Genomic DNA, 13799 nt, shown 5'->3' with positions numbered 1-13799 from the left:
GTGAGGGACACATGGATCGTGATCTACAAACGCAGGCGAGACTTTGATGCCCTTCAGGAAACTTACTGTCTCCGTTAGCGAACTTGAGGGCAGCAGCGCCGGCGTTCTGGACTCGTTCTGCCTGGAGAGCGATGTCGTTCTCCACTAGAGCATGCTTCTGGATCAAGTCCTCCACTTCCAGTAAGTGCTTCCCGAAGTCAGGCGACATCAGACGAACCTTCAGACGAAGATCCAAGAGTTCAGCTAATATCGACGGAGAACATTCACTGTGGTCTTGATTGCTACCTTCATGTCATCCATCCACGTGATGATGTAGAGCATCTCCTGGAAGTGCCTCTGCAGAGTCAGGTTCTTGTCCAGGCGCCCCCGACGGGCGTTCAGCAGCTCCTGAAGGTAGTCCCACAGACGCAGGACGTTGTCTTTGCGCACGTCGATACGCTTGGTGTCATGGTAGCGCTCGGCCTCCAGCTCTTTGGAGATGGCCACCAGGGCCTGAACGCGCTCCTCGTAGGCGGCGATGTCGGTTTCGATGGCGTCGTGCTTCTTCTTCGCCGCTTCCACCGCCGGTAGGTCGTAGCCGAAGTTATCCTGGAGGGAACACGGTTAGATACATGGCTTCTGGATCGGTACACCATCTGGCAGAAGAAGGAGCTGAGACCAAGATCTAAGATCTCCATTTTCCGGTTCATCTAAAATCCCTACCCTCAGCTATGGTCATGAGTTTTGGCGAGAAACCGAAAGGAGAACATTGCTAGCGAGGGATAAGGTTTCATCAGGGAGAAACTCAGACTAGAGACAATGTTCTTCCACATTGAGAAGAGCAGAAGAAGTGGCTCGGACATCTGGTCAGGATGCCTCCAGAGCACATCAGACCGATAGGAGGCCTTAGGAAAACCCCATGACACATCAACTGGCATAGGAACACCTCAGGATCAAGAGGACCTGCATGGAATGGCTGATGATCGGGAAGTCTGGACCTCCTTGATGAACTTCTCTCACATACCTGAGCTACTAATCGCTGGTTCTCCAGGAGCCACGTCTCCCTCATGGCCGCCTTGCGGTCGAATCGTCTCGCCATCTGCTCCAGCTTCTCCTGACGAATCAACTCATCCCTCAGGACTTGTTCTCGCTCATGCTCGGCTCGTTCCAGTCGCGCCCACGCCTGAGCAGAAGAAGATGGTCGGACATCAGCCAATGAACCGAAGGTTCATGTTCAGGTCTTCTCACCCTGTTGATATCAGCAACTAGAACTCCATCTTTGGGTGTGTAGACCCTCTGGTTGTTGGCCCTCATGCGACTCTGGATGGTGAAGAGCAACACCTCCAGATTCCCTTTCTCCTGGAACCTGTTGGAGAGCAGCAGATGTACGAAAAAGCGTTCCAGAACCACATGTTCCATCTCCATGAACGAAAAGACTCCAAGTCTTACTTAGGTGGCTTCTCCACGGTTCTGTAGGTGTTGAAGGCTTGGAGCTGCTGCTGAACGCCCGACAGCGAGTTGGCCAGTTTGCGGTTGTTCAGCACGACGACGGTCTGCTCGATCCAAGCCAGCAGGTCCGACGCTAACGTCTCGTACTTGTCGATCATCTTCTCCGTCTCGATGGCGTGGTCCAGGACCTGATGAACACAGAATTAGGAGAAACTTTTCTCAGGAGGAACCGTATCATCTTCTCAGCTTACCTTTCCAACTCTCTTGCCCTCCACGGCGAGTTGCTTCATCTTGGAGAAGTAATGGTAGAACGCCACCACGTACGTGATGATGGACTTCTCGTCTGGGTTCTCGGTGAAGACGTCTACCAAACACGGCGAGGTACAGCTCAATGCGGACATGATGTTTCATTTTTGTTTTGACTCCACGTTACCTTCTGGATCTAAAAGCTTGGCCACGCCTAGTTGTTTCTCTGCCACGTTGAAGGCATTGTGGAGGTTGTGGGTTGGATTGGACCGCTTCAGATTGTTGTAGTCCACCAGATCTGGTCTGGGAGAGCGAGCAAAAATCCATTAGCATGTTTCTGCTTTGTATATTTAGCACGTTAGCTTACCGGTGTTTGTGTATGAGGGCGTTGAAGGCCATGCCGTCTTTCCAGCTGGTGGTAAAGTTTGTGATGTTGACGTTGGGATAGCTGCAAAAACAAAACAACGTGTTGAGCTTTCAAGCTAGCGGATAGCGAGCTTCTCTCCATGCTGTTTATTTAGCTAAATGCTAAAAAAACAATGGATCAAGTGCTTCAAATGATCAACAAGAGGCAAGCTAGTTTTTCTTCTATGATTGTTCGCTACATAATAAAAGTGACTATATAAGCTGCTAGCATAGCGTAGCATAGATGAAAACTGGCTATGACTGGCTAGCAGGCTACAATCTCACACTTACTACAGTATTAGCTCATAGCTAGCTAGCTAAGTAGCTAACTAAACTAGTCAAGAGAATAAATCGTAGCTAGCTAGATTACATAGCTAGCTAGCTAAGTAGCTAGCTAAACTAGTCAAGAGAATAAATCGTAGCTGTTCATTTTTCAAACTTTTATTCAACTTTTTTCCCCGAATTTACCTAGCTTAACCAAGTAAAGCTCAGCTAACTAATTAGCAAGTATAAAGAAAAATGTCACCCTAAAATTTGAAATAAACTTGGAAATAAAAACGAATGGAAATAGTTATTTAGCTAGCTTGAACGATACATGATACATATAATGATGTTATTTGATTATTTTCTAAAATTATGATTTTTTTCTTGAATTATTCTTGTCAGCCCGCATTTGCCTAGCTTAACCAAGTAAAGCTCCGCTAACTAATTAGCAAGTATAAAAAATGTGACCCTAAAATTTGAAATAAACTTGGAAAAAAACACAAATGCAAGTAGTTATTTAGCTAGCTTGAATGATACATGATACATGTTACATAAAATGATGTTATTTGACATTATTTTCTAAAAATTATCATTTTTTCTTGAAATATTCTTGTCAGCCCGCATTTACCTAGCTTAACCAAGTAAAGCTCAGTTAACTAATTAGCAAGTATAAAAAATGTGACCCTAAAATTTTAAATAAACTTGGAAAAAAATACAAATGGAAGTCGTTATTTAGCTAGCTTGAATGATACATGATACATAAAATGACGTTATTTGACATTACTTTTTTAAAAATTATGATTTTTTCTTGAATTATTCTTGTCAGCCCGCATTTACCTAGCTTAACCAAGTAAAGCTCAGCTAACTAATTAGCAAGTATAAAAAATGTGACGCTAAAATTTGAAATAAACTTGGAAAAAAACACATATGCAAGTAGTTATTTAGCTAGCTTGAATGATACATGATACATAAAATGACGTTATTTGACATTACTTTAAAAATTATGATTTTTTTCTTGAATTATTCTTGTCAGCCCGCATTTACCTAGCTTAACCAAGTAAAGCTCAGCTAACTAATTAGCAAGTATAAAAAATGTGACCCTAAAATTTGAAATAAACTTGGAAAAAAATACAAATGGAAGTCGTTATTTAGCTAGCTTGAATGATACATGATACATAAAATTACGTTATTTTACATTATTTTATAAAAATTATATTTTTTCTTGAATTATTCTTGTGAAATTATATATTAAATATATTATAAATAAAATAAAATAAAATAAAAAAATACAAATGGAAGTCGTTATTTAGCTAGCTTGAATGATACATGATACATAAAATTACGTTATTTGACATTATTTTATAAAAATTATATTTTTTCTTGAATTATTCTTGTGAAATTATATATTAAATATATTATAAATAAAATAAAATAATAAAATAATAAAATAATAAAATAATAAAATGAAATAAAATGAAATGAAATAAAATAAAATAAAATAAAATAAAATAAAATAAAATAAAATAAAATAAAATAAAATAAAATAAAATAAAATAAAATAAAATAAAATAAAATAAAATAAAATAAAATAAAATATTTTTATTATGTGCGACGGGACAATAATAAAACAGACGCGGGATACAAATGGCCCCCAGACTGACCCTGCGGTTTTCATCTGACACCACAGAAGAAGAGCGTCTTTGGCCGAGCGGGTCTCCTTCTGGTCGGCCTGACCGGTCTCCACGATGATGTCCTGGATCTGATGAGGACAAAACGGACGTTAGCATGTCAGATCTAGTACGTGTTAGTATTACGGTACGTACAGTAGAGCCGCTAAAGAAGAACAAGGTGGAGGTTAGTAATGAGAGCAGTCATGTGACCAGTCCTCGGAGGCGACTAAATTTAGCGCCGGCAAACTCAAAAGACTCACAAGTCAACTTTTTTTTTTTTTTAACTCCTCAGTTTCACACGTGAATAATGCAGACGGCCATATTGTTTGAACTAAAAATAGCAGCCTCGCTGCCAAATTAAAAATAAATACTCGCCCCCGTCAAGAAAGTCAAAAAGACGCGTTCTGATGTTGCCGCTAAAAAAAAAAAACACACTCAAGCGAGACTGGAAGCTAACCTGGAAGCGGAGGATGATGGTCCAGATGAGGCCCAAGATGAGGCGGTGGTTTCCGTCCACGATGTCGTGAGAGCCCATATTCTCCAAGTGGACCCTCTGCTCCTTGAGGAACTGCAGGGCCTTGTCCACGTTCTCCAGGCAGTGGATCCGCATCCGGCCCTTGGTGGGCTTGGGCTGAACACGGCAAACACACACAAAATGAATTATTTTTTGATGTTTTGGAATTTTAGAAAAATTCCAAGTATATAATAAAATTTTTATAAAAATTGTAAGTAATAAATAATTTTCAGAATTTTTTTTTATTTAGCTCATAGCTAGCTAATAAGCTAGCTGGAAACAAGGTGAGAAAGCAGGTCGTTTCTCATTTCCAGACTATGCTAGTTAGTGTTAGCTCATAGCTAGCTAATAAGCTAGCCGGAAACAAGGGAAAAGCTGGTAGTTCCTCATTTCCAGACTCTATGCTAGTTAGTGTTAGCTAATAGGTAGCTAATAAGCTAACTGGAAACAAGAGGAAAAAGCAGGTTGTTTCTCATTTCCAGACTATGCTAGTTAGTGTTAGCTAATAGCTAGCTAATACGTTAGCTGGAAACAAGGGGAAAAAGCTGGTAGTTCCTCATTTCCAGACTATGCTAGTTAGTGTTAGCTAATAGCTAGCTAATACGTTAGCTGGAAACAAGGGGGAAAAGCTGGTAGTTCCTCATTTCCAGAATCCATGCTAGTTAGTGTTAGCTCATAGCTAGCTGGAAAAAAGGGGAAAAAGCTGGTAGGTTCTCATTTCCAGACTATATGCTAGTTGGTGTTAGCTCATAGCTAGCTAATAAGCTAGCTGGAAACAAGAGGAAAAAGCTGGTAGTTCCTCATTTCCAGACTCTATGCTAGTTAGTGTTAGCTTATAGCTAGCTAATAAGCTAGCTGGAAACAAGGGGGAAAAGCTGGTAGTTTCTCATTTCCGGACTATGCTAGTTAGTGTTAGCTCCTAGCTAGCTAATAAGCTAGCTGGAAACAAGGGGGAAAGCAGGTTGTTTCTCATTTCCAGACTATGCTAGTTAGTGTTAGCTCCTAGTTAGCTAATAAGCTAGCTGGAAACAAGGGGAAAAAGCAGGTCATTTCTCATTTCCAGACTATGCTAGTTAGTGTTAGTTAATAGTTGGCTAATACGTTGGCTAATACGTTAGCTGGAAACAAGGGGAAAAAGCTGGTAGTTTCTCATTTCCAGACTATGCTAGTTAGTGTTAGCTAATAGCTAGCTAATACGTTAGCTGGAAACAAGGGGAAAAAGCAGGTCGTTTCTCATTTCCAGACTATGCTAGTTAGTGTTAGCTAATAGCTAGCTAATACGTTAGCTGGAAGCAAGGGGAAAAAGCTGGTCGTTTCTCATTTCCAGACTATGCTAGTTAGTGTTAGCTAATAGCTAGCTAATACGTTAGCTGGAAACAAGGGGGAAAAGCTGGAAGTTCCTCATTTCCAGACTCCATGCTAGTTAGTGTTAGCTCATCGCTAGCTAATAAGCTAGCTGGAAACAAGAGGAAAAAGCAGGTTGTTTCTCATTTCCAGACTATGCTAGTTAGTGTTAGCTCATAGCTAGCTGGAAACAAGGAGAAAAAACTGGTAGTTTCTCATTTCCAGGCTATGCTAGTTAGTGTTAGCTCCTAGCTAGCGAATAAGCTAACTGGAAACAAGGGGAAAAAGCAGGTTGTTTCTCATTTCCAGACTCTATGCTAGTTAGTGTTAGCTAATAGCTAGCTAATACATTAGCTGGAAACAAGGGGGAAAAGCTGGAAGTTCCTCATTTCCAGACTCTATGCTAGTTAGTGTTAGCTCATAGCTAGCTAATAAGCTAGCTGGAAACAAGAGGAAAAAGCAGGTCATTTCTCATTTCCAGACTATGCTAGTTAGTGTTAGCTCCTAGCTAGCGAATAAGCTAACTGGAAACAAGGGGAAAAAGCTGGTAGGTTCTCATTTCCAGACTCCATACTAGTTAGTGTTAGCTCCTAGTTAGCTAATAAGCTAGCTGGAAACAAGGGGGAAAAGCTGGTAGGTTCTCATTTCCAGACTCTATGCTAGTTAGTGTTAGCTCCTAGCTAGCGAATAAGCTAACTGGAAACAAGGGGAAAAAGCTGGTAGGTTCTCATTTCCAGACTCCATACTAGTTAGTGTTAGCTCCTAGTTAGCTAATAAGCTAGCTGGAAACAAGGGGGAAAAGCTGGTAGGTTCTCATTTCCAGACTCTATGCTAGTTAGTGTTAGCTCATAGCTAGCTAATAAGCTAGCTGGAAACAAGAGGAAAAAGCAGGTCATTTCTCATTTCCAGACTATGCTAGTTAGTGTTAGCTCCTAGCTAGCGAATAAGCTAACTGGAAACAAGGGGAAAAAGCTGGTAGGTTCTCATTTCCAGACTCCATACTAGTTAGTGTTAGCTCCTAGTTAGCTAATAAGCTAGCTGGAAACAAGGGAAAAGCTGGTAGGTTCTCATTTCCAGACTATGCTAGTTAGTGTTAGCTCCTAGTTAGCTAATAAGCTAGCTGGAAACAAGGGGGAAAAGCTGGTAGTTTCTCATTTCTAGACTCTATGCTAGTTAGTGTTAGCTCATAGCTAGCTAATAAGCTCAAGGGGAAAAAGCTGGTAGTTCCTCATTTCCAGACTCTATGCTAGTTAGTGTTAGCTCATAGCTAGCTAATAGGCTAACTGGAAACAAGGGGAAAAAGCTGGTAGTTTCTCATTTCCAGACTCTATGCTAGTTAGTGTTAGCTCCTAGCTAGCGAATAAGCTAGCTGGAAACAAGGGGGAAAAGCTGGTAGGTTCTCATTTCCAGACTCTATGCTAGTTAGTGTTAGCTCATAGCTAGCTAATAAGCTCAAGGGGAAAAAGCTAGTAGGTTCTCATTTCCAGACTATGCTAGTTAGTGTTAGCTCCTAGTTAGCTAATAAGCTAGCTGGAAACAAGGGGGAAAAGCTGGTAGTTTCTCATTTCCAGACTCTATGCTAGTTAGTGTTAGCTCATAGCTAGCTAATAAGCTCAAGGGGAAAAAGCTGGTAGTTCCTCATTTCCAGACTCTATGCTAGTTAGTGTTAGCTCATAGCTAGCTAATAAGCTAACTGGAAACAAGGGGAAAAAGCTGGTAGTTCATTATTTCCAGACTCTATGCTAGTTAGTGTTAGCTTATAGCTAGCTAATAAGCTCAAGGGGAAAAAGCTGGTAGTTTCTCATTTCCAGACTCTATGCTAGTTAGTGTTAGCTCATAGCTAGCTAATAAGCTAACTGGAAACAAGAGGAAAAAGCAGGTTGTTTCTCATTTCCAGACTCTATGCTAGTTAGTGTTAGCTCATAGCTAGCTGGAAACAAGGGGAAAAAACTGGTAGTTTCTCATTTCCAGACTATGCTAGTTAGTGTTAGCTCCTAGCTAGCGAATAAGCTAACTGGAAACAAGGGGAAAAAGCTGGTAGGTTCTCTTTTCCTGACTCTGTGCTAGTTAGTGTTAGCTCATAGCTAGCTAATAAGCTCAAGGGGAAAAAGCTGGTAGTTTCTCATTTCCAGACTCTATGCTAGTTAGTGTTAGCTCATAGCTAGCTAATAAGCTAGCTGGAAACAAGGGGAAAAAGCAGGTCATTTCTCATTTCCAGACTATGCTAGTTAGTGTTAGCTAATAGTTGGCTAATACGTTGGCTAATACGTTAGCTGGAAACAAGGGGAAAAAGCTGGTAGTTTCTCATTTCCAGACTATGCTAGTTAGTGTTAGCTAATAGCTAGCTAATAAGCTAACTGGAAACAAGGGGGAAAAGCTGGAAGTTCCTCATTTCCAGACTCCATGCTAGTTAGTGTTAGCTAATAGCTAGCTAATACGTTAGCTGGAAACAAGGGGAAAAAGCTGGAAGTTCCTCATTTCCAGACTCCATGCTAGTTAGTGTTAGCTCATAGCTAGCTGGAAAAAAGGGGAAAAACTGGTAGTTTCTCATTTCCAGACTCTATGCTAGTTAGTGTTAGCTCATAGCTAGCTAATAAGCTCAAGGGGAAAAAGCTAGTAGGTTCTCATTTCCAGACTATGCTAGTTAGTGTTAGCTCCTAGCTAGCGAATAAGCTAGCTGGAAACAAGGGGGAAAAGCTGGTAGGTTCTCATTTCCAGACTCTATGCTAGTTAGTGTTAGCTCATAGCTAGCTAATAAGCTCAAGGGGAAAAAGCTAGTAGGTTCTCATTTCCAGACTATGCTAGTTAGTGTTAGCTCCTAGTTAGCTAATAAGCTAGCTGGAAACAAGGGGGAAAAGCTGGTAGTTTCTCATTTCCAGACTCTATGCTAGTTAGTGTTAGCTCATAGCTAGCTAATAAGCTCAAGGGGAAAAAGCTGGTAGTTCCTCATTTCCAGACTCTATGCTAGTTAGTGTTAGCTCATAGCTAGCTAATAAGCTAACTGGAAACAAGGGGAAAAAGCTGGTAGTTCATTATTTCCAGACTCTATGCTAGTTAGTGTTAGCTTATAGCTAGCTAATAAGCTCAAGGGGAAAAAGCTGGTAGTTTCTCATTTCCAGACTCTATGCTAGTTAGTGTTAGCTCATAGCTAGCTAATAAGCTAACTGGAAACAAGAGGAAAAAGCAGGTTGTTTCTCATTTCCAGACTCTATGCTAGTTAGTGTTAGCTCATAGCTAGCTGGAAACAAGGGGAAAAAACTGGTAGTTTCTCATTTCCAGACTATGCTAGTTAGTGTTAGCTCCTAGCTAGCGAATAAGCTAACTGGAAACAAGGGGAAAAAGCTGGTAGGTTCTCTTTTCCTGACTCTGTGCTAGTTAGTGTTAGCTCATAGCTAGCTAATAAGCTCAAGGGGAAAAAGCTGGTAGTTTCTCATTTCCAGACTCTATGCTAGTTAGTGTTAGCTCATAGCTAGCTAATAAGCTAGCTGGAAACAAGGGGAAAAAGCAGGTCATTTCTCATTTCCAGACTATGCTAGTTAGTGTTAGCTAATAGTTGGCTAATACGTTGGCTAATACGTTAGCTGGAAACAAGGGGAAAAAGCTGGTAGTTTCTCATTTCCAGACTATGCTAGTTAGTGTTAGCTAATAGCTAGCTAATAAGCTAACTGGAAACAAGGGGGAAAAGCTGGAAGTTCCTCATTTCCAGACTCCATGCTAGTTAGTGTTAGCTAATAGCTAGCTAATACGTTAGCTGGAAACAAGGGGAAAAAGCTGGAAGTTCCTCATTTCCAGACTCCATGCTAGTTAGTGTTAGCTCATAGCTAGCTGGAAAAAAGGGGAAAAACTGGTAGTTTCTCATTTCCAGACTATGCTAGTTAGTGTTAGCTCCTAGCTAGCGAATAAGCTAACTGGAAACAAGGGGAAAAAGCTGGTAGGTTCTCATTTCCAGACTCTATGCTAGTTAGTGTTAGCTCCTAGCTAGCGAATAAGCTAGCTGGAAACAAGGGGAAAAAGCTAGTAGGTTCTCATTTCCAGACTATGCTAGTTAGTGTTAGCTCATAGCTAGCTAATAAGCTCAAGGGGAAAAAGCTGGTAGTTTCTCATTTCCAGACTATGCTAGTTAGTGTTAGCTAACAGCTAGCTCATAGGTTAGCTGGAAACAAGGGGGAAAAGCAGGTCGTTTCTCATTTCCAGACTATGCTAGTTAGTGTTAGCTCCTAGCTAGCGAATAAGCTAACTGGAAACAAGGGGAAAAAGCTGGTAGTTTCTCATTTCCAGACTCCATACTAGTTAGTGTTAGCTCCTAGCTAGCTAATAAGCTAGCTGGAAACAAGGGGAAAAAGCTGGTAGTTCCTCATTTCCAGACTCTATGCTAGTTAGTGTTAGCTTATAGCTAGCTAATAAGCTCAAGGGGAAAAAGCTGGTAGTTTCTCATTTCCAGACTCTATGCTAGTTAGTGTTAGCTCATAGCTAGCTAATAAGCTCAAGGGGAAAAAGCTGGTAGTTCATCATTTCCAGACTCCATACTAGTTAGTGTTAGCTCCTAGTTAGCTAATAAGCTAGCTGGAAACAAGGGGAAAAAGCTGGTAGGTTCTCATTTCCAGACTCTATGCTAGTTAGTGTTAGCTCATAGCTAGCTAATAAGCTCAAGGGGAAAAAGCTGGTAGTTTCTCATTTCCAGACTCTATGCTAGTTAGTGTTAGCTAATAGCTAGCTAATACGTTAGCTGGAAACAAGGGGGGAAAGCTGGTAGTTCCTCATTTCCAGAATCCATGCTAGTTAGTGTTAGCTCATAGCTAGCTAATAAACTAGCTGGAAACAAGGAGAAAAGGCTGGTTGTTTGTCATTTCCAGAGTATATGCTAGTTAGTGTTAGCTCATAGTGTTAGCTAGCTAATAAGTTAGCTGGAAACGAGGAGAAAAAGCTGGTCGTTTCTCATTTCCAGACTCCATGCTAGTTAGTGTTTAGTGTTAGCTAGTTGGTGTTAGCTCATAGCTAGCCAACAAGCTAGCTAGACTTGTAGTTAAATAACAAAAATCGTAGCTTGGCTCCTGTTAGTAGTAGTAGTAATACATCAATAAGTAGTACTGCTTTTTCCTGGTAAAATTCCGACTTTTGTCTCCTGAGATTCCAACTTTTGTGTTGCTGTGGGACTCAAACGTTTTTATTCCTCACCAGTTTTTCACCAGACAGCACCTCCAACAATTTGATGAGCATGCGTCCGTCACGCAGGTCCAGGTAGAGGTCGGAGATGCGACAGGTGACTCGGGACAGGATGGAGTTGACCCATTTGGTGAAGGTCTTCTTCTGGACCGCCTCTCGCTCGTCTGCACGGAACAAAACAACACTTCCGTATTTTCATCTCAGCTTTATTCTCGGAATATCACAGCTGCTTTTCCCATTTCTGTTTTTTCTTCACTTTCCTAATAATTCGTCACATTTGATCAATCATTTTCATATATTTTTTTTTTGTAATATTATGACTTTATTTACAGAATATTGGAACTTTTTTTTCTTTAATATTTCAACCCTATGCTGCTAAAATTTTTATTATTTATGACTTTTTTTATGACTACTTTTTGACTTTTAGTCTCGTTAAAAAACAACTTTCTCTGAATATTTGGAATTTATCTCATAATATTTGGAATTTATTGTTAAAATTAAACTAAATTAACTGCTAACTAAAGTAAGTTAACTTTAGTTAACTAAATTAATTTATGGCTGGATTTCCATAATTATGACTTTATCCTCATGCTACTTTGACTTTTCTGCAACTTCACTTTCCTAAGATTTAATGCAGATTTTGTAGAATACATGCAATATAAATATTTGTATTCATTTAAAAAAATAATATAATATATATATAATTAGATCAATAATTTTCATATATATATTTTTTGTAATATTATGACTTTATTCACAGAATATTGGAACTTTTTTTTCTTTAATATTTCAACCCTATGCTGCTAAAAATTACATTATTTTTTTTAACTTTTTGGTTGTAAAATGGTGACTTTTTGTCTCGTTAGAAAACAACTTTCTCTGAATATTTGGAATTTATCTCATAATATTTGGAATTTATTGTTAAAATTAAGAAACTAAATTAACTGCTAACTAAAGTAAGTTAACTTTAGTTAACTAAATTGATTGTTTTTTTTGTTATTTTCCAATATTTTTTTTTCTTCTTGTACATTTGATTTTGTAATTATGACTTTATTCTCGTGCTATTTTGACTTTTCTGCAACTTTCAACTTTCCTAAGATTTAATGTTTCTCAAAAGTCTAGAAAATATATTTTGTTTTGAAAAATGTCTGCTATTATTTTTCATATATATTTAAATATATATATTTAAATATTTTTGCATATTTTGTAGAATACATGCAATATAAATATATGTATTCATTTAAATAAATAATATAATATATAATTTGATCAATCATTTTCATATATATTTTTTTGTAATATTATGACTTTATTCACAGAATATTGGAACTTTTTTTTCTTTAATATTTCAACCCTATGCGACTAAAAATTAAATTATTTTTTTAACTTTTTCACTTCTCTTTAGAAAACAACTTTCTCTGAATATTTGGAATTTATCTCATAATATTTGGAATTTATTGTTAAAATTAAGAAACTAAATTAACTGCTAACTAAAGTAAGTTAACTTTAGTTACCTAAATTAATTTACGGCTGGATTTCCATAATTATGACTTTATCCTCATGCTATTTTGACTTTTCTGCAACTTCACTTTCCTAAGATTTAATGCAGATTTTGTAGAATACATGCAATATAAATATTTGTATTCATTTAAATAAATAATATAATATATATATAATTAGATCAATAATTTTCATATATATTTTTTTGTAATAGTATGACTTTATTCACAGAATATTGGAACTTTTTTTTCTTTAATATTTCAACCCTATGCTGCTAAAAATTACATTATTTTTTTTAACTTTTTGGTTGTAAAATGGTGACTTTTTGTCTCGTTAGAAAACAACTTTCTCTGAATATTTGGAATTTATCTCATAATATTTGGAATTTATTGTTAAAATTAAGAAACTCAATTAACTGCTAACTAAAGTAAGTTAACTTTAGTTAACTAAATTAATTTACAGCTGGATTTCCATTTCTGCTGTTGTTGTTTTTTTTTGTTTTCATTTTCCAATTTTTTTTTCTTCTTGGACATTTGATTTTGTAATTATGATTTTATTCTCGTGCTATTTTGACTTTTCTGCAACTTGACTTTCCTCAGATTTAATGTTTCTCAAAAGTCTAGAAAATATATTTTCTTTTGAAAGATTTCTGCTATTATTTTTCATATATATTTCATATATATATTTCATATATATTTATAATAAATATATAAATTTATTATAAATAATAATTTTATTAAATATATAGTATTTAAATATATATATTTAAATATCTTTTGCATATTTTGTAGAATACATGCAATATATAACATATGTATTCATTTAAATAAATATATAATATAATATATATAATTTATATAATTTATATAATTTATTATATATTTTTATAATTTATTTTTATAATTTAATTACTTAATAATTTTAATAATAATATTTATATTTATAAATAATAATATTTAAAATAATTTTAATAATTTTTAAAAATATTTTTAAATTATTTAATAATTTTTATATGTCGTTTTTAAATTGTGCTGTAGGCCAAACCCCCCCCCCCACTGCAAATGGCTCCAGCCCCACATATTGGACCCCCCTGGTTTCTGAGGGTGTGATGCGGCGTGGACATAAACAATGTAATCAAGTCAATAAATGATGACGGTCTCTGCCTAGCAACAGCACGCAGGTCATGAAAAAGTCATGTCAATTTCAAAGAAGCGGCTCATCATCATCAGCCTCCAAGTGCGTGCGATCACAAATAGTCCAAGTCC

At 37.5% G+C, this 13799-nt stretch overlaps 1 protein-coding gene across 2 annotated transcripts in view; it reads right to left on the bottom strand.

The window, feature by feature from the left end:
• Window positions 1-13799, bottom strand: part of sptb (spectrin, beta, erythrocytic) — a 58660-nt gene that overhangs the window by 29666 nt on the left and 15195 nt on the right. For both annotated transcript variants that reach the window (XM_058056014.1, XM_058056013.1), the window contains 11 exons: window positions 11047-11198; window positions 4471-4644; window positions 4005-4102; window positions 2042-2122; window positions 1862-1977; window positions 1680-1792; window positions 1429-1616; window positions 1228-1345; window positions 1004-1162; window positions 286-588; window positions 67-217 (listed from right to left, as the gene is read on the bottom strand). In XM_058056014.1, the coding sequence (XP_057911997.1) occupies window positions 67-217; window positions 286-588; window positions 1004-1162; window positions 1228-1345; window positions 1429-1616; window positions 1680-1792; window positions 1862-1977; window positions 2042-2122; window positions 4005-4102; window positions 4471-4644; window positions 11047-11198 (1653 nt within the window). The remainder of the gene's footprint in view (window positions 1-66; window positions 218-285; window positions 589-1003; window positions 1163-1227; window positions 1346-1428; window positions 1617-1679; window positions 1793-1861; window positions 1978-2041; window positions 2123-4004; window positions 4103-4470; window positions 4645-11046; window positions 11199-13799) is intronic.

This window comes from Doryrhamphus excisus, chromosome 19, assembly GCF_030265055.1.
Source record: "Doryrhamphus excisus isolate RoL2022-K1 chromosome 19, RoL_Dexc_1.0, whole genome shotgun sequence".
NCBI classification, from domain to species: Eukaryota; Metazoa; Chordata; class Actinopteri; order Syngnathiformes; family Syngnathidae; genus Doryrhamphus; species Doryrhamphus excisus.
Note: the sequence above shows the minus strand (reverse complement) of the source record. Positions and strands in the feature narration are given on the sequence as shown.